Here is a 20,677-nt window from a genome sequence, read left to right on the forward strand (position 1 = left end):
CACTCACAAGCTGTGGAGTTTTGCCATTAGTGATCCCATCTCAATTCCAGCAGCTCCAGAATCTGCGAAAACATCACTTAGCTGACGAAGGGGAGGTTTTTCAAGTGCTCTTTGCATCAGATATGAAATTTTCTTCAGCACGCAGGAGCGGCTTACACCGCAGTCAATCTTAACATACTATTACAGTCTAAGCCTGTCAATGTATGACTGCGTTGAATTAGTGAAAGCGGCCAATGTTCAAAAGATGCCATCACATATTAAAATTGCTTACCAACCCTCACAACTATACTATACTGTATTGACTATAGTATATTATTGACTATAGTATTATTTGAAGTTGGAGTGCTAGTAAATACAGATTAATATAAATATGGTAATCTTACATAAACATGTATATATCAGAGTACCACAATATTCCCATCTGATACCATCACGGTACAATGCCTTATAGGTTTAATGTTTTGAGGACTAATTTGTACTTTTTTGCAGATACAGCATGATTATGCTATACTGTAAGCTGCAAGAGCCTTTATCCTCATTCCTCATTTTATTTGTGACATTTGTTTTGGTCTTTAATTTATTAATGTTCCTAAAGTTGCAGAGTCTGACAGATTTGTCATTAGAGGTAAATATTGACTGTTTGACTTAACATGGGGTTCTTGAAGCCACATTATGAATAGAGATCATTTGACTGATTGATAACAGAGACATTAATAAAGAGCATTTCTTATCACTGTCAGTCATATTGAGCTGTTCATAGTTTATTGTCTGCTGCTTCAGTACAGAGCGAGAGACTTCAGGAGTCTGCAGAGTACAGGGGGGGCTCCCACTAGTACCAATAGTAGACTTGACTTGCAGGAATTTGTACACCACCAACTGCCATCACTACAAAGCCATAACTACACTGCTGTGAGAAAATATGTGCATATCAAAGATGAAATATGTTTTTTTTTCCTGTTAAAGTACTTTCTTCTATTCCAGCATAATGGGGTGTGCTGGGCTGGCACATATTTCATACCTCACGTTATACAAACAAAACAAAAAAAATGCACTGACTTACAATGTACAAATGTACAGTATCTGCCCCTTAGATTTTCATTGTGATGTATTTTATATTATTTACTGAAGCTGAAATTTGAGTGAAAATAATTTCTGTGGTGATCAACAACAGAAACAATAGGAATAGGAAGTGATTCATATTGTCAACTGCCATGGCCATGAGTTGTTTTGTGTGTTCCCAGAGAATCAGATAAAACATATTCCCCAAATGCATTGTTAAGTCCGGACTACTACATTTAGCATAGATTTTTGCCCCAATTTTCAGTCTGTACGAGTCAGTTGCCGAATGTCAGAGCCAGTCTGATTTGACTGCAAATTGTGTAGTGTATGATGAGCACAGTCAGAGAATATCAAACATATTTTACATTTTAAACCAATTTTATAAGACGCATTGTTTTTATTTGTAGTGCGTATCCTAGCAAGGAGTTTGTTGTGTTCGGTCGGAAAGTGTATGATGCCCACCCAGCCTACAGTCTCTTCAGACAAAAGAATCTGGCTAATGCGTAAATGTTAATGTTTATGGTTTTGCAATTGATTGTTTTACAATTTTGTTTGGTGCCACTAATGGTGATGATTTAATCCTAATGTTTATATATATATATATAGTTGTTTCACTGTTGTTCTTGGCGCAATGCAAACTACTGAAGTTATACTGCACCTTTTCACTTTTTGAATCCTTCTGCACCCGTCACAGATTAATAACATACCCAGACATTCACTTCCCATCCATCAAGGGCAGCTTGAACCTGCTCTATCCACCTGAACAAAATATCCTCCTCCTCTGCAGCCCTCACGCAGGGCAGAATTAGCATGTATCGTCTCTGTTGATCAACCCTTGTGATGACTCACTGCACTGCCTCCACAAAATAGCTGTGCCAATATGTCATTTAACCCAAAGCTGTGATTTGCCCTGTTCACCGAGCACTTATCGCCCCCATTTTAATGGGAATCAAACTACAGCACAGCTGAGGCAAACAGCTTACATCACAAATATAAATCTTCCTTTCAGACTAATAAATCTGTCTATCCCAACTTTTGACACATTTTAGCGCATTTGAAGGTGTGTTATTTACATATTAGCTGGCTAATGTAATGGCTTTGGGAGTTGTAGCTGCAGGGGGTTGGTAAACGCTGTACGTTTTTGCAAGAGAAGTGCCTGTAAACCTCGGTTATCAATGAATTGTTTTACCGTAGCACCAAGCAGAATCGCAGAAATAACGATTGTTTTGAAACAGGGAAGCCTGCAAGTTGCGATCTCGCGAAAACAAGACAAATTAGCCATTAAGATGCTCTTGCAGTTTTGGAGTTGTGGCTGTGGAAGGTTTAAATGGATGCTGGGTGTCCTCTGTGTGTAGGCAGAGGGCTTTAGCCACTGATTGATATGACCCAACCTAAACCTTCAGCAATCAGTAGCTCATTATCTCAGCGAAATTACTACATCATCCAGCCCAAACGTCTGTAATGAGCTAGCATAAAGAATCAGGGCTCTGATCCACCATCATCTCCCTCATCTTTGTCTGCAGTCTCTCTTTCTCTCCCTCTCGATGAAGCTTGTTTTTCCCCTATTCCCTCCAGCCACCCGGTCATCGGTTATACTCTAGGTGCTCTGACTTTCTCACTCTTAAGGTCTTTCTCTCTTTTCTTCATTTTTAGTATAGTCACTCACTCCTGAACTCACAGGCGATGGATTTTACACTCTGTGCCCTTGCCTTTAAGTCTTCCCCACAGAGACCCAAAGTTTGCCAATACGTCTTCTTTGTTTGTTTCCTGCAGGGTCCCATTGTGAACGATGTGGTCATTCATGTGGCCCTGATAGCAGAAAGTCAAAGGTAAATACATTTCTCATCTCTCTCTCTCTCTCTCTCTCTCTCTCTCTCTCTCTCTCTCTCTCTCTCTCTCTCTCTCTCTCTCTCTCTCTCTCTCTCTCTCTCTCTCTCTCTCTCTCTCTCTCCTGGTCTAATTGAGGCCTTCACATTAATTGTTGGGCTATTCTGTAGCCTTCATCCATCAGCTCTCTCATTTAAAGCTTTTCTGGGAAGAGGAAGAGGTGAAAGAGGTCATGTGGCCATCTGGCCTCAGCCAGACCCACTCTGCAGTTCATTTAACATTGTTCACCCCAGCACTTACCCTCCTCTCCCCTTCTTCACACTGCAAAACTTAATCAGGATTACTTGTTCAACTCAACCATCATACCTTCATTTAAAGCAGCAAATTCCACTTAACACCTCACCTTCCCTGCAAAGCTGAAATAATGTTGTTAAAATATTATAGTGTATGCTGGTTCTTGTTGCTTGTAAACATATTCGTTGAACCCCTCATTATGAGAAGTACATGCAGAGCACTCATTTATGTATTTCCAGTGTCGTGCAAGATTGTTTCCCCTTGGCCCTTATGGATACTTTACATCAATGCTTGATTGCAAATCCTACATAACCGCTTTAAGATGCATATTAACTATGTAAATATGACTATAAATGTCTTTTAAATTGTGGTCAAATGGACCCTTTTCACATTTCCTGGGTTCTCAGAAACAGAATAGTGAACTGAACGGAAATAGTGGTGAACAGAAACTACAAATAAATGGTTACATTCTCATTTACTCCAATAGCAAAAGAAAAAAATCTAAATAACGTGACTGTCTTTACAAAAGAGGAAAAAAAATTATAGAACGGTTATGTTTGTCAGAAGAGAGAAAGATGTCAAATTTGCAATCAGTCCTTCAGCTGTTGTATTAGAACCATTCACGCAAAAGCAATGACTAGTTTTATATAATTTAATTTGAAGGTTATATAACACTTAGCTTTATAATTTTACATTACATTTAAAAAAGAAAAACCTAAATCTAGCAAATTAATACCCGTGTTATCACAGTCTGTGGTCCATTAAACATTCTTTATTACTCTTCTTCACTAGCTTACTATTACATTAGCCTACCATTAACTTTATTAGTCAGCATAATACTAGCCTGGCAAGCCAGACCTACATCAAGATGTTAGGTCTGGCAACTCACCATAGACACGGCTCAATCCGAGGGGCGGGATAAACGGCTGTCTTTCAAATTCCCTCTGCACGCAATAGGACAGCGCTTCAACCAACCAGAGCGTTTTCCCAACAGCGGAGCTAACGTTAGTTGATAGATTCAACTTTTGAATCTGGCCGGCAAAACTACGAACACATCTTCCTTTTTTAAGAATGACTTAAGTGCCGTTCTTTGCTCTTTTCTCAAAGAAAAACTTAACTCCAAGTCCTCCAGAGTCACGGCCAAAGTCGATTCGAAAGACTGTTCGCCAGCAGCAGCTTTTCTTTGTTTTCAAGTAGCAGGGAACCGTCGCAACTCTGTCGTCATTATGTTAAGCCCGCCCCGCCTACTCTATACGCGATGTGATTGGCCTGACCCAATTTAGGTTTTTACAGCTCCGAAAGTCAATGGAGAGTTGCTAGACTACCCTGGCTGCAAAATACATTTTCCTGCCGCTAGGGTGCGTCTAGATTTCTAGGCTAGCATAATACCACATTAAAGACAAATTGGATGTAATACTTTTTAATAGTTAATAGTAAAAAAAAGAAATTATATTTTCTTTAAATAGAACCAGATATCGCTATAATGTGATTCGTTTTTGAACAGGGGGATAGAATGTGGCACAACAACTGCAACAATAGAATTGCAGTGGAATGATTATTTTCAAACACATGGGAGCACACAGGTGGTGATATCAAGAAAATAAGCCAGAAAAAAAAAAGATAAGCTTGTCATTGTTTTTCTAATTCCTTTGATTCCACTAATGTTGCAGAAATGACACACCTTGCTTGTGTCTTTCAGATTGCAGGTCTTCCTCAACACCTATGGCATTCAAACTCAGACCCCGCAGCAGGTGGAGCCCATTCAGATCTGGCCTCAGAAAGAGCTGGTGAAGGTATCCCGTTTCAATCAATCAAACTGACCACCAAACAAATCTTCCAGACTGATCTGTTTCTGTGGCAGTCGCTCCATTAGACCATTGGCTAGTTTATCAAGTGGTTTGGATTGACTGGCACATCCCTCATGTCAGTTAGTGAATTATTTTTGCATTCTCTTTAAGATTTACACCATGGTTTGAACCTCCCTCATGCACTATTGATGGATTTAGTTTGACAAAAGACTCTGAAAATAGTCTTTAATGTTTTCTCATATATATATAAATGACCTTTGTAAACGTACTAGCAAAAGAGTGACAATATATCAATAGAAAGCTGCGTTAATTTTTCTGACCAACCTGGTCTGTACTGGTCATCAGATTTTTAGATTATTATCTTTTGCTAAATGTTTTTTTGTGCTCATTCTGTCTGTAATCGACAGATCATGTAGCAATATGTGCGAGAGTGTTTACGTGTTTGTTCTTCTGTCTGTGGGTGTGTGTGTGGGTGGTAAGGTTTTGTCGCCGGAACGTGCAATTTACTGCAGTTTGGTTTAAAAGCTGTTTGAAATCAGACACCCAACAGTATCTGCTTCCCTTGACACTGTTCTATCTGCGGTCAGTTTTGTGTGTGTGTGTGTGTGCACTCAAGTGTGCATTAGAGGGAGTGATGGTTTGCTGAGTATGCCTCTGTAAGGATGCTCGGAGCTCTTTGGAAAGAGCAGCCTACTTTAGATCAGCTGCAAAACCTTTGTTGCTGTCACCTTTCATGGTAAATGACACAATATACACATTTTAATTCCTTAAATAATTCTTTTAGATAGGAGGAAAAGCACTAAAACTGCAAAATCTTAATTGTGGATTATTTTCTTTTGATATTTTGTGATATTATGATTGATTTTATTATTTAATTATTAATTTGTCTTCATTTCCAATACTGTGCAAAAGTTCGTGTTCAGCCACCATTACTCCAGTCTTCCATATCACACGATCCTTCAGAAATCATTCTAATATTTTCTAATGTTCTGATTAGCTATTATTATCAACGTTGAAAATATTTTTTTTAATGATTCTTTGATGCATAGAATGTTTTGAACAGTAGTGTAGTTAATATTGAATCAATCTGTTAATCCTACATTCAGTCAATTCTATTAATCCATAAATAAGTATATCAAGCAGCGTTTATGGTCAACTTTTGAGCAGCATGACTCGAAACAAAATATGTCCAAAATCTGAATAAATTATCAAAATAAATCCTGCTATAATCAATAAATCTTTCTTACTATGCAAGCCATTCAGATTTTTGGGCTCTGGAGAACTCTTCCATTATAATAATTGAAGCTGTCTATACTTGCTTATTTACTCTGTCTTTACCTTGTTGATTATACTGTTGATAATAATCTCTCACTTGCTATGCATATTGGCTATTACTCAGACTACATGGTAAGTGGTGCTAAATTTAAAATCTTTCTAAATTACTGTCTATGCCTTCACTTTGGTTCTAAAGCTTCTTATTGTGTGCCACAACAAAGATTGAAAATACATCCGTGGATGAGACTGCTTATGCAAACTTGCTTAGTTGTCTTTACCAATAACCTGTAAACTGCTTGAAATTAATCTGATCTGCCATTGCATTCATGCAGAAATGTCTGTGATTGGTTACTCGATTACTGCAAAATTACATTGTAAAAGGAACATTTTGACACAGTGAGAGTTTATCAAAATGGAAAGCTCTCACCACAATTACTTAATTGTTGCAGCTGTAATTGATTTTACATTTTTATTTGATCAGTTGTGCAGCCCTAATGTGCAGCCTTATCTTTAACAAAAACCTTTCGCCTGATATTCTTAAATAATCATGTCAAATACAAGCGCAGATAAGAGAGCAGTTCATAGGTTGACGTGCTGTTTCTAATTCAAGCGGCAAGGCTGCAGAAAGTGATACGAGCGTGAACGTCTTAATTGTAGAATCCTGTGTATTAAAGAGGTTTGTTTCAACATCAGCACAGTGGCTTCACTGCCCCTCTTGATGTGCTACAGGCTTAGCATGCGTGACATTTGCAGGTTTCGTGTCAGGCATGTTGAGCTTCTGATTAGAGGCAGGGCGCTCTCGATTCAGTTGTGTCTTCCCCTCATTGCTATTCTGCACACAAATTTTCCAAGGTACAGAGATCCACAACGAGAGAAAAAGAGTTCTGGAGCATAAATCTCTCTCGAAAATGTTCGTATTGACTACTGGATTTAGTCTAAATTAGCATCCATTTTCCTGTTTCGGTTGGATATGAGCTGGATTCTCCTCGGCAGGGGCTTATTGTTCTGGTATTTTTTGTCTTTTCGTCGTGTTGTGCAGTACACTTTTGTATTGGAGTGTTATTCTGAGAATGTCAGACCGCAGGAGGTCAGAGAGAAATAGAGCTCCATCTAATGTCGTAAAGATGTCGGCACACTCTTTGTACACTCTGCACTGGAATATGATTACTGAGGCAAGCGTCACTATATGCAGGGAGGGGGGTTTGTTCTTAGACTTTTAGGTTGCTACGCTTCAGGAGAAGTGTACTATTACTTTTCTAATCAATCAGTCTTGTGATTTCTACTTGGCAGACAATAAAATGACAGAAAAATCCCATAGATTTAGATTGAAGGGCAAACCTGAGCATGGACGAGACCATAGATCTCCAAGTGGGTGGACATTGGTGAAATAGGGTGGCAGGGAGGTAGGAATACAATTCTGTGGCATGAATAAATCATGCAAATTACTGCTGTACTGTTCGGTGTTTTGCCCTGACATTGTATTTGTTACCATTTTAAGTTGTGTGCCGTGACTGCAGCTCTGCCTTTAAACATGTGGTTGATGAGTGTCACTGGCAAAGTGGTTTATGTGTTGGATGGAAAAGTCACTGCACATTGACTCAAATACCTCTGTTTAATCTCCTTGCATTGTTTTGTTCTGCTGAGACTCTTTACCGATAGTTCAACTTGCATGTAATTGTTACTGGGAGAGGATTAATCCGGCTAAAAGCGAGACTGAATCACACAGTGTGGACCAATTACACTGTTTAAAAATGTTGGGGTCAGTAAGATTTGTTTGTTTGTTTGAAATAAATCAATACTCAGCAAGGACACACAAAATTGATCAGAAGTGACAAAAAATGTAATATTTAATTTTAGATTATATAAAAATGTTATAATCATATAATATTTAATAAATATTCAAAATTCTATTTCAAATAAATGTTGTTCTTCAAACTTTCTGTTCATTATAGAATCCTGAAAAAAACACCTTCACACTTTTCATTCTTTCCTAAGCAGCATCCCCATTTTCAACTTAGGGAGGGAATGCATTGACGTCACTTTCCAGAACACGCCCCCCTCAGCCGGATTGAGTGGCAAAAGAGTTGCTGCGTGACTGGAGTTAATAGGGGAAACTGCGAAAACGCGAGTAAAACGAAATATTATCAGTTTAATCTAAAGGATGGATTCGATATAGTGTTCCTTACAACTTACCAAAGATCCAGTGATCCATGGATGTTGACATGCAGCCAGGAATCGTGTTTCCTGACATTTATATGTGCCTGACGACGCCGGGGAAATAAATAAAGCAAATTTGTAAACGCTTGTAAATGCCTGCATACGCTTTATACAATATAGATAGGTCTAAATCCGGGTGATCACTTACATTAATGTTGTACTGTATATCATCATATCGTCCAGCCCTAAAACTTGTATAGTTTTTTGTCAGTGTTTATTTAAAAACATCCAATTATGCAGAATATAGTCTGTTCTGTAGCTTTTGGCTGTCTGTAAAAATATACAGTACCTCAGATTTCTGGTAAAATCTAGTTGTACAGTCAATCGCAAAGCTCTTTCCCGTTTTAGGTGTGTTTTGTGTGTTTTTTGGGGCATTCACGCTGAAAACAAATGCTGCCGCTCAGTCTTTTTGCCACTTACTGGGCGTGACTGCATTCACTCCGGCCGATGGTGGCGTCACGCGCATACCCTCTATAATAGTAATACATGTCTCATGAGCAAAATAAATTACTTAAAAAGAAATGTAAGAAATGAGCCCAATTCTTTGAAGTTTTTCTAGCTTTATATGCAAAATGGGATGAGCCTTATTAGACTTGTGCACAGTAGCATCATGGTGAGCTTTTGATAAGCACAGTTTTGCATTTTCTTCAGAAAATGCATGGATCTAGTTATTCTTACAATGTTGTGCAGCAAAGTGTAATGATTGAAAAATCTAGGCTGGAAAGCGAAAGGAACCAAGGAATCATGAACTTTACACCACTTAACACCAGGTTGCTCCAAGGGAACAGAGACTCTAATAAGTGCACTGCAATTTGAGATATACAAAAGTATCAGCTAAATGATAAATTAGTGATACAGAAGAGAGCAGCTTTATTGAGGTCACAGAGGAAGTGTTGTGAAAGTGTTATGCTCAAATAATGGCTTAAGTGCTCAGATCTCTGTCTTAATGATTGGCACTAAGACCTTGTGAAAAATATCACAGCAGTACACTGAACCAACTTAAAACTGCAAGGTAAACTGTCTGGTCTGGCTCATTCTGATTCTTCTCTGTCACACTATCCCCCGGTTTCATAGACATAGCTAAAGCTAGCCCCAGACTAAAATGCATGTTTGAGCTGTTTTAACTGAAAGAAACTTGCACGAACACTTGCAACAACAAACTTGACCTTTTCTCCAAGGAAATAACCAGGCTTTCAGAATCAACCACTGAACAAAACATGCATGTTATGAATTAAACCACATGGTGCCTGTACTATAATGGCTCAGATAATACCTTTACACACATAACGGACACACACAGGCATTCTAGTCCTTATTGAGTGTGATATATACATATATATATATTTATGTGTTGTTTGTGTGTCTCTATTTTTCAAGGCATACCGCTTCCTTGCCATTAATAAGAAGCTTGGTTTGAGTGGGAGACCGGCGAGGCCCGTTGGCTGCATTGGTACTTGCAAGGTAAACAGTGTTCTGTGTGCTGTCGCAAACTCTCCTGACAGGAAATGCAAACATTTCCTCATTTACTTCAGCTCCTGCTCATTACAGTTCTTTGTGATTTATCCTTATAATAACTCAGAAGCTCAGAGTAACACAGTGCCTATGATAATTAAATATTAGTCCAACTCTCCTTTAAAGGAATAGTTCACTGTCATTATCTACTCAGCCTCATGTCGTAACAAACTTGTATGGTGCTATTCTATCTCTAAAAGACAAAAGTATTTTTTTCATGAATCTTTTTTACAGATCTTTTCCATACTGCAACAGTTCATAGTGACCACATCTGCTAATCTCCAAAAATGACAAAATACCCACCAAAAACATTTTAAAAGTCATCTATTTGATTGATATGAAAGACTGATAGTACTGAAATTTAAGTTGGTATCGACTGATAATCTTGCTCCGGTGAGCTGTTCTTTCCAGGGAACCAGATAATACGTTTTACTTTTCGTACTGAACGAATCATTCACCTATCTGACTGATTTGTTCACACATGATCTGGTTGCAGCAGTTTGCAGTTCTTGAATTAACATATTACTATGATAGAAGATTAATGACTTAAATTTCAGTCTGTTTTTCTCAAAAAGCCATCGTATGGCTTAAAGGGATAGTTCACCCAAAAATAATAATTAGCCCATGATTTACTCACCCTCAAGTCATCCTAGGTCTATATGACATTATTCTTTCAGACAAATACAATTGGAGTTATATTAAAAATGTCCTGACTCCTCCAAGCTTTATAATGGCAGTGAATGGCTGTTTCTGTTTTGAAGTCCATAAAAGTGCATCCATCCATCATAAAAGCGCTCCACACGGCTCTGGGTGGTTAATAAAGGCCTTCTGAAGCAAAGCGATGCATTTGTGTAAGTAAAATATTCATATTTAACATGTTACAAAGTAAAATTCTAGTTTCCTGTCAAACGGCCATACGCAAAATCCACTGCGCCTAATGCGCAACTTGTGACGTCAGAAGTAGCGTAGCGTAAATATCAGCAGTATGTCGCATTACTTGCATAAATTGCGCTTAGACTTAAGTCGAATCCGTATGTTCGTTTGGCCGGAAGCTAGTTATTATAATTTCTAAAGTTTTAAATTTGAATATTTTTCTTACACAAACGCATTAGATGCACTTTTATGGACTTCAAAACAGAAACAGCCATTCACTGCCATTATAAAGCTTGGAAGAGCCAGGACATTTTTTAATATAAATCCGATTGTATTTGTCTGAAAGAAGAATGTCATTTACACCTAGGATGACTTGAGGGAGAGTAAATCATGGGCTAATTTTCATTTTTGGTGAACTATCCCTTTAAGAAGACTTGGAAAATGGCACTCGATTTATATATGGAGTACTTTTATGGGTCTTTTGTTGTCATTTTTTAACCCTAACAGCCACTTGTCATAAAGATTCTTCTAAATATCTAGTTTTTTTTTTGTTCCACAAAAAAAAAGAAAGAAAGTCAAATGAATTGCAACGGCATGAGTGTAAATGCACACAAACCCTTTAACTGCACACAAACCTAAATTATGTCAAGAGGTGCAGATGATTGATTACAAGTCTATTGTTTGGTTTCCAAAACTGCTGAGCCTCACTGCCTGCAGGCAGTTTAAGCATGATGACATTTGGGGAAGATAAAAATAGGAACTCCAGAGTAATGATCTTCTGTATTTGATGGATAATTGATTATGTTTAGTATGACAGTGGTGGGCTATATGCAGTAACTCACTTCTCACATAAATACAGAGAAAACTAGAGGGATGTCTATGTGTCTGTCTGTTCAGAAAGGATAGTATGTTTTATTTGCTGTCTGAGGTAAAGGATAGTATGTTTTATTTGCTGTCTGAGGTAAAGTATATGTCTAGATCTAACAGTCATCCATATAGTTGCAGGTAACGCAATGGGTAATTTCTCTCCCCCTCAGATTTATCGAATACTTGGAAAGACTGTGGTCTGCTATCCAATTGTCTTCGATCTCAGTGACTTCTACTTGTCCCAGGATGTCATGCTTTTGATAGATGATATTAAGGTGAGATATCACACCTCACTGGTTCCTCAGACGATGTAAGAAGAGGGTTCACTTTGTGTTTCATATTTTGTCTATCTTTCTATATAAAGAAAGAATCAAATTTAGGGCAGAAAATGGGCAATGGACAGAAACGTCCCCTATAAATCATCAGTGTCCACCCTCAGAGTTACAGTGTGGCTCTCCTGCTGTCTGCGCTGTGCTTGTATGTTTATGCTGCAATGTGATTGCCAAAGTTCCAGTGCTCTCTTGTAATGCGGTTGTATTTACATGCGTTTTACAGAATGCCTTGCAGTTTATTAAGCAGTACTGGAAGATGTCGGGCCGGCCTCTCTTCCTGGTCCTTATCAGAGAGGACAACATTAAGTAAGAGGCTCTCCAATCAGCCAGAACCTAGTTTTGTTTATGAGAGGTACAGTAATGTCACCTCTTTCTTGCCAGGGGGAGCCGCTTCAACCCCATCCTGGACATGCTGGCATCTTTTAAGAAGGGAAACATTGGAGGAGTCAAAGTTCATGTGGACAGACTTCAGGTGCTGCTCTTTATAAGAAATGATTTTATATGTACTGCGTCTAATTGACTTCCAAAATCAGCCTTTTTCCACATCTTACAAACACATGGGAATGTATTATTAAAGTAATATTAATACATATTTCTCTCACTGAATGGTTTCATATTGATAAATAGAAGTTTATATTCTGAGAAATCTGAGTGCATACGTCACTATAGAGAGAAGTCTTGTCGTTTCACCAGAAATTGGAGTTATGAAATATTTGATTCAAAATTATGAGATAAAAAAAAATCAGGCTTTGACAATAACATGCTTTTAGACAATAAATTGTGTGATTTTTCATTTCATGCCAACTTGGGTAATGCAGTTGAACAATGATCCAGATCAGATCATACAGGCTGAAAAGAAAGAAAAAAATAAAAGTTTTAGAGAGGCCTAGTCAAAGTCCAGATTCTGAATCAAAGAAAGATGACATAGCAGGACCTTGAAAAGAGCAGTACCTATTTTCACTGAAATAACTAATTTTGTGTGAATTAACATGTGTATTGTGCAAGTGCATTGTGTCTTTACTCAGGTTCCCTTTGTGCAATATTTTTGTACACAAGTTTGGCATAATAGAGAATTTTAAGATGGGGGCAAATACTTATTTGCTGTACTGTAGTCGCTTAGTGTGTTGATTAACAGTCATTTAGAACATATTGTATTATAATGTAATATTGCATGATGTATCTAAATGCCTTTGTATTCCCTATGGTCTATCAGGGGTTTTCAAAGTGTGGGGCGCGCAGGGGAGGCACAGGCGATATGACAATGCCAATCGCTAGAGATTTTTCTATATAGTTTATCTGTATGTAAATACATGTGTGCAGTGCAGGACTGCTTAAACACGACTGAGCAGCAAAGAAACATCAATGAATAAGAAGAAAGAGTGGGACATGCTTGATGATGAGTTATTAAAAATACAATAAACCGTGAAAGTGAACTGAATTCGTGGCTGACAGGCAGCTTTCTGTGGCGCACATCTGAAGAGCACGAGTGCTGAATTCAGTTCACTTTCACAGCTTATTATTGCGCTTGAAAGGTCAAATACACACATGTATGTGTCAAAATGCCCATTTTGGTGAGTATTCACGTAACATTGTCAGTTAGGTGAAAGTAAACAGTTAGGACTCTTGACTAAATATCTGTCATAGCTTTATTAAGAATCTGTGTGTAATCCATGCTATGTGGTTTAATTGAAGGACGCCATCATGTATGTTATGTTGTGTTATGTCTTTGACTTTGAAAACCCCTGTTCTAATGTAACATTCTTTGTGGAAACTTTATAGACCCTGATATCAGGCGCTGTGGTGGAGCAATTGGATTTCCTACGTGTCAATGAAGCTGAGTAAGATTTAACCTCCATTTGCACCATTTATTTTCCTCTTCACCTTTGTTCAATATGGTACACTTATTGAAGCAATGGAAAGAAATTGTCTTCACAGTTTCTAAGGCATGCCGCAGATTCATAATCCATTTCTTTTTTCCATAATACATTCCTCTGGGTAGGATCCCAGAGTTTAAGAGCTTCGAGGAGCTGGAGTTGCCCAAGCATTCGAAGGTGAAGCGTCAAACCAGCACGCCGAACGCCTCTGACCTGGAGCAGCAGCCTGAGATCAACGTCGAGGAATGGTTGCATAAATCCACATCTGAGATTCTACAGAAATTCAATGTGAGCCTAACTATCCTGCCTGCGTGTGATTATGAGTTTAATATAGGTGCTCTTATATAACTCATATTCTGTTATCAGGACTGTGACTGTCTGGCCAGTCAAGCCCAGCTGGCCAGTATTCTCCTCAAAAAAGAAGGCCCAGACTTCTTTGATAAAAACGGTATGTGGTTTAGTCACCCAAATAGTAGCCTACATAATTTATAAGATATTTATTATTAGTTCAGTCAAATATGTCTCTACCTCTGAAATGTCTGGTACTTTTACTAAAGTTTTAATGATTAAGTGTAAGTGTAAGGCCAGAGTATTTCAGTGCTATTGAAATGGTGAGCTTTTTAAAAAGCCACAGGACACGTCTTACTGCATGGCTGCTTTTAAAGCTCATCTGAATGAAATGTCCACAGCTGTAATCCATTTAGTGCCTTCATGGATAAGCAAGTGGGTTGGCAATGCTTGCTCACACCCTTGTTGTGGTCTTAATTCCCGTAGCTACAGTTTATCTCGTAGCTCAAGACTGTTCACACTCTTAAACGGACCTATTGAACAAGCGCAGAGCGATTAAATACATGCCTATATGTGATTTTATGTTGCAAGCCGGAGCTTCCACATGTGTTTGGGCCTAAATGCTCTGGGGATGTTGTCTTACAGGCTACACTAAGGCTGAAAATATTTTATTATATTTTTTCATGGTTAACATGCCATTCCTAACCCTCTGTATGTCCAGAGAATCTCAAGGATGACATGGAGAGAATCTACAGAAGAGCTGGGAGCAGGAAGCTTTGGTAAGTCTTTCCTCTTTTCATTGCACTCCCTGGAAGCATTTAGAGTTTCACTTATTTTCTCATTATAGTTGGGTAAAATGATCAACTCTTGATATATTTATGGCTATTTTGGTTTTTACCTGTTATGTGTATTTGTCTAATGTTACGTGCAACTATGCGCATATATATTTTTAAACACGTAAACCTCATGTAGGCTGGCGGTGCGTAGTGCTGCAGCCGTTATCCAGAAGTTTCCCGGTTCTATAGCTCCTCATATAACCACTATATTGGTCCATGGCAAGCAGGTAATTGGGCGGTGGGGTATACGACCTCTGCATGTGTGGTGTAACTGTGGACTCCGTGCTGAAGGATGTGTTAACTCATGAGCACGCAGCACTCATCCTTTGTTGTTGTTTTTCTTTACATCCGCTTAGCCAAGCTGTTATTATCATGCACAGAGAAACCATGCAGCTCATTAGTTGTTTTTTTCTTTCTTTTATAATTGTTATTTTGTGCCTATGGTAATGTTTTTTTGAAGCTGAGCTTTTTTATATCCTTCATAACACAAATTGATGCCTCTTAGCTGGGGTTATCACTGTAACAGTGTCTCATTTGCAATTTGTTTGTGAGCTAAACTCCATTATGTCTGTGGCAGTATAACCTGTCCATAACACTTATTTATATTCATTCACCAAAGGAATCCATCAGCTAAACATGAAATTGGTGAACATTAAAATAGGTTCTTATAGCTCAAATGACAAACACACCTAATAATAAAACGTATACACTGAATATACTGTAAGTTACTTTGGATAAAAGCGCCTGCCAAATAAATGTATGAATAAATGGAAATGCAAATTACGAGTAGGAAGTGTAACTTCTGTCCAGGAGCAACAACAGCATAGTTTAAATGTCCAATGCCACTTTGTCACTTGGAGATGCTGAGCTCTCCTGATCGTTTTTGTCCCAGAGGGCCCAGCTTTAAATATTAATGATTTAAATGCTACAGGGGGTCAAAATTTTGGAATATAACATCATCTCATTTATTGAAATGAGCACCATGCTGCATTACAATTAGACTTCAAACAATCTAAAGTTTAAAGAAGTTTGGCGGGGTTCACAAAGTTCTTGTAACAAGTCTTTTTGGTGATATATGTGAAATGAATCACTGTTGAGCTCCAACTATATTTGTCATTGCTTATGAGGCAGCAAGTCTTATATATACTATCTGTCAAAAGTTTGGGGTCGGAAGGATTTTTTTTTTATGTATTTTAAAGAAGTCTCTTATGCATTTTATTTGATCAGTAAGAAGAAACAGTAAAAACAGTAATATTGTGAAAATATTATTACATAAAAAAATATTATTTTCTGTTTTATTATATTTTAAAATGTAATTTATTCCTGTGATGTTAAAGCTGAATTTTCAGCATCATTACTCCAGTCTTCAGTGTCACATGATACTTCAGAAATCATTCTAATATGCTGATTTGCTACTCAAGAAACATTTTAAAAAAATTGAAAATGTGATGCTTTCTTCAGGATACTTTAATGAATAGGACATAACAGCATTTATTTGAAATAGAAATCTTATGTAACATTGTAAATACCTTTACTGTCACTTTTGATTTTATTTTGAATTTAATGTATCCTTTCTGAATAAAAGTATTAATTTATTTAAAATGTAATCTTTCTGACCCCAAACTTTTGAACAGTAGTGTATACATTTTAGGAATAAACTATGTTTTCTAATAGACTGTAGTCCAATTCAATTTCTGTTTGGCTCCATTGAATGAGTGTTGTGTTGTATTGTGTTGTGTTCACCAGGTCCGTTGTGCGCCTTGCTGCCAGTCTCTTAACTAAACTAGTGGACAGCCTTGCACCGAGCATTACTAGTGTTTTAGTGCATGGCAAGCAGGTAAGTGAAAAACAGGAACAGGGGCCTAAATAATAGATAAGATATGAACGAACAAGTCAAAAATGTAATGAAGTCAAACATTTTAATGTTCACTGATTATAAGAAGGTTAAAATTAGCTTAGAATGTTTTCTCTTCACATCAGTTGTATGCCGAAGTCATGATGGACTCCTCTTCCTATTACACAACAGAATAATAGCTAATTGCATCAGTCATCACTGGCAAAGCTAACCTGCTTTCATTTGAAGCTTAACTATTCCTTTTGCTGCAAAAATCGCTTTTACCCAGAACGCCTGCAACCATCCCATTGTTCGTGCATTACATGTACTCTCAGTGTACATTTACCTTTTATTTGCTTTGAGTTGAGACAAACATTACTTGTGGTGTGGAGTGTTTGTTTAATGAACTGCCATAGATTCCCAACATAGTCGTGTTTAGCCCCTGGTGGTTGTGAAATGATTCATCAGAGTAGCGCACTAGCAGTGAATCTGCATATAAATTGCATCCTAGGGGCCTAATGTTGTGGGTAAGATAAATGGGTACGTTTTGGTTTGAAAATGGGTCATTCTTTGCATACAAGAGCAGTCTGAGCTGACCTGCATGTAGAATCACAGAGTCTTAGCCTTATTTAATTTAAAGAAGCCAAGCCTTTTTCTATGTTCCCCCTACTTAATGTGTATTTGGGTAAATTGCCATAGCAGAGCAATATTGATGTCTGCTGGGAACTATAAGGAGATAGCCACCACATACTTAAGCCACACTCAAAATATTTTTTTTTATTGCATAGATAACAAAGACCAAGTGGCTTCTGCTAACAAATCGCACTGGACTGATTTTTTTCTTCTTCTAACATTTGAGAACCACAAAGTACCCAAGTAGATTTTATCTTTTAAAAGCCAACAAACTTGTTTTTGTTAAATTTATCTATCTTTTGATATCTAATACAGTGGTATTCATAAATATCAGAGATGCCCAAGCCGGGCCAAAGGTGACACCTGATGACCTTTGATTTGGCCCGCCATAAAATCATAAGGAAAAATAGGAAAAAACATTGAAACATCTAATTTATAAAAAATTAATTTGTTTGGTTTAACATTTAATTTATATATATATATATATATATATATATATATATATATATATATATATATATATATATATATATAATGTAGATGTGTGTGTGTGTGTGTTTATAAAATATAGTTTGATATAAAGCAACATTTACATTTAAATAACTTTAATGCAACACAATGCAACATAAAGCAACATTAACCTTCAATCAAGGTGTTTGCCCTTCATAGTAAAAAGTTTGCATACCTCTGATATATATATATATATATATGGGACCGCTGTAATAATGTTGTAATTTTTATGCAGATCTGCAGTGTTTAATAGAACATCTTGTATAGACCTATTACCACATTCATTCATATTATTTGGGAGCTTTTCTTGAAAAGGATAGATGTACTGGAATGTTGTGATTTATACAAAACACTCTTTTGACAAATCATAACTACACTGTATTTTGTGAATTGGTGGCTAATTTGAATTATTTCTTATAATCTCATTTGTACATTTTAATGCTTACGCCTCACTGATGGTTGGATTTAGGGGTGGACCTTTTAATGCTTACGGTCTTTATAAAAATCAAACATTTCCTTACACATCACATTGTACAAATTCAAACTAAATCGTTTTTTTTTTTTTTTTTTTTTTTTGTCATAATATCGGGTTGGATTTATACATTTTAAAAAGAGATAATACTGGTTTGAGTCATTGCAGTACATTTAAAACCCTTTCAAAGAAATAGAAATTCTCTGACAAATCATCCATCGTGAGACAGACTGACGGCAGTTTTGATTTACCAGGTGACTCTGGGACTGTTTGGGCATGAGGAGATTGTGATCTCTAACCCACTGTCTCCGGGGGTCATAAAGGACATCATATACAGCAAGTGCAGCCCTCACGGCGAGCGAGAGGCCGTGCTGCAGCAAGAGCTGGTCATCCACATTGGCTGGATCATCTCCAACACCCCAGAGCTGTTCAGTGGCATGCTGAAGATCCGTGTGGGGTATGCTGTCCCCTCTCTTTTCAGATAATGAGCTTCACAACATGAGCCTAAATAGTAGAAATAACACGTTCACATCTCTAAATAATAAATATATTGCGTTAGGTTCTGCACATTATTTACACGGGTTTCCTTAACAAACTTTTTTGTCATGCTCATGTTTCAATCAGGTGGATTGTTCAAGCAATGAAACATGAGTTGAAGATTCGTGCTGGGGACATGCCACCTCAGGACATCTACCAGATGTCCCCTAGTGATGTCAAACAGCTCCTGCTGGATGTCCTCCAGCCTCAGCAGAATGGCAGGTGCAGGATGCCCACCATCTGTGTGTTTCTGTAGATACCTGCCAAACGTGAATGGTTTGCCGTGTCCATACGCAACAATAGTATACAGTTTATCATCATTTATATAATCCTAGCTTTTAATTGGGCAACTAACAATCATTTTTAAATAAGAATAACCTGATATTCTGATAATGTACACCATCATCCAAAACTTGGGATCAGTAATATTATTTATTTTTTGAAAGAATTGAATCCTTTTTTTCTGCAAGGACGCATTAAATTGATCAAAAGTGACAGTACAGACTTTAACATTGTTATTAAAGATTTCTATTTCAAATAAATTCTGTTCTTTGTATTCAAGAATGTGTTCTTTATATTTAAGAATACTGACAAGTAATCACATTCATAATATATGAATGTCTCCGCATTCATAATAAATAAGAAATGTTTCATGAACACCAAATCAGAATATTGAATGATTTCTGAAGGACCATGTGACACTGAAAACTGGAGTAATGGCTGCTGAAAATGTAGCTGTATTTTTAAAACCGATAAATGCAGCCTAAGCATTAAGGGACTTAAATTATCCATTCAAAATTCAGGCCTCGGTAAGATATATACCCCTGGTTTCACAGACAGGGCTTAAGACTAGTCCTAGACTAAAATGTAAGTCTGAGCTGTTTCCACTGAAATAAACTTGCACTGACTGATCTTAAAAATATATCAGTGCCTTTTTAGTTTTAAGATGCACATCGGTAATGTTTTTTTCTAAGCATGTTTATAAAAATTACTTAAATGTCCTAATTGATCTATGGTCTAATCCTGGCTTAGTCTAAGCCCTGTCTGTGAAACCGGGCCATTATGTATTATCTCCCAAATGAATCTAGCTGCAGAGTTAGCATTCAGGGATTTGTCCGTTTTAACAATTTGGATGATTTGTTTTGGTCTTCCATGTTTCTATAGATCGTGGCTTAATAGACGTCAGATAGATGGCTCCCTCAACCGCACCCCTCTCGGCTTCTACGACCGCGTTTGGCAGATCCTAGAGAGAACACGTAATGGCATCATGGTTGGAGGAAAAAGTCTCCCTCAGGTAACTCCTCCTAAACCTTTGATCTTTTTTGGGGAAATATTAAGCATAGTTTTGCAGAGGAACTGAAGTTCTGGAGAAATAATCTCCCTGTATTGCATCATTAAAGGACCGTTTTAAATGTGTTCACAATATCGGCGAAAGATAACCATCTTTCACTCTTTTGCAGCAACCTACTCTGTCAGATATGACCATGTATGAAATGAATTTTTCTCTGTTGGTGGAGGACACATTAAAGAACATCGTTTTGGCTGAGTACAGGCAGATAATTGTGGAGGTTAGGCACAATTTGTCCCTTCTGCAGCCCTAACTTATTTTGAATTTGTACTCTAGCGTGT

The 20,677-nt window shown here is 37.5% G+C and overlaps 1 protein-coding gene across 3 annotated transcripts in view; it reads left to right on the top strand.

Moving 5' to 3' along the window:
- phkb (phosphorylase kinase, beta) overlaps positions 1–20,677 on the top strand; it is a 67,556-nt gene that overhangs the window by 45,567 nt on the left and 1,312 nt on the right. For 2 of the 3 annotated variants that reach the window (XM_079867056.1, XM_079867058.1), the window contains 15 exons: positions 2,833–2,888; positions 4,880–4,973; positions 9,858–9,941; positions 11,903–12,007; positions 12,288–12,370; positions 12,446–12,536; positions 13,844–13,902; positions 14,064–14,226; positions 14,305–14,386; positions 14,948–15,005; positions 16,809–16,899; positions 18,766–18,968; positions 19,136–19,270; positions 20,213–20,342; positions 20,509–20,616. In XM_079867056.1, the coding sequence (XP_079723182.1) occupies positions 2,833–2,888; positions 4,880–4,973; positions 9,858–9,941; positions 11,903–12,007; positions 12,288–12,370; positions 12,446–12,536; positions 13,844–13,902; positions 14,064–14,226; positions 14,305–14,386; positions 14,948–15,005; positions 16,809–16,899; positions 18,766–18,968; positions 19,136–19,270; positions 20,213–20,342; positions 20,509–20,616 (1,542 nt within the window). Of the gene's footprint in view, positions 1–2,832; positions 2,889–4,879; positions 4,974–9,857; positions 9,942–11,902; positions 12,008–12,287; positions 12,371–12,445; positions 12,537–13,843; positions 13,903–14,063; positions 14,227–14,304; positions 14,387–14,947; positions 15,006–15,198; positions 15,290–16,808; positions 16,900–18,765; positions 18,969–19,135; positions 19,271–20,212; positions 20,343–20,508; positions 20,617–20,677 lie in introns of all 3 variants that reach the window. The other variant, XM_079867057.1, reaches the window with a different exon arrangement.

This window comes from Squalius cephalus (assembly GCF_949319135.1).
Source record: "Squalius cephalus genome assembly, chromosome: 3".
NCBI classification, from domain to species: domain Eukaryota; kingdom Metazoa; phylum Chordata; class Actinopteri; order Cypriniformes; family Leuciscidae; genus Squalius; species Squalius cephalus.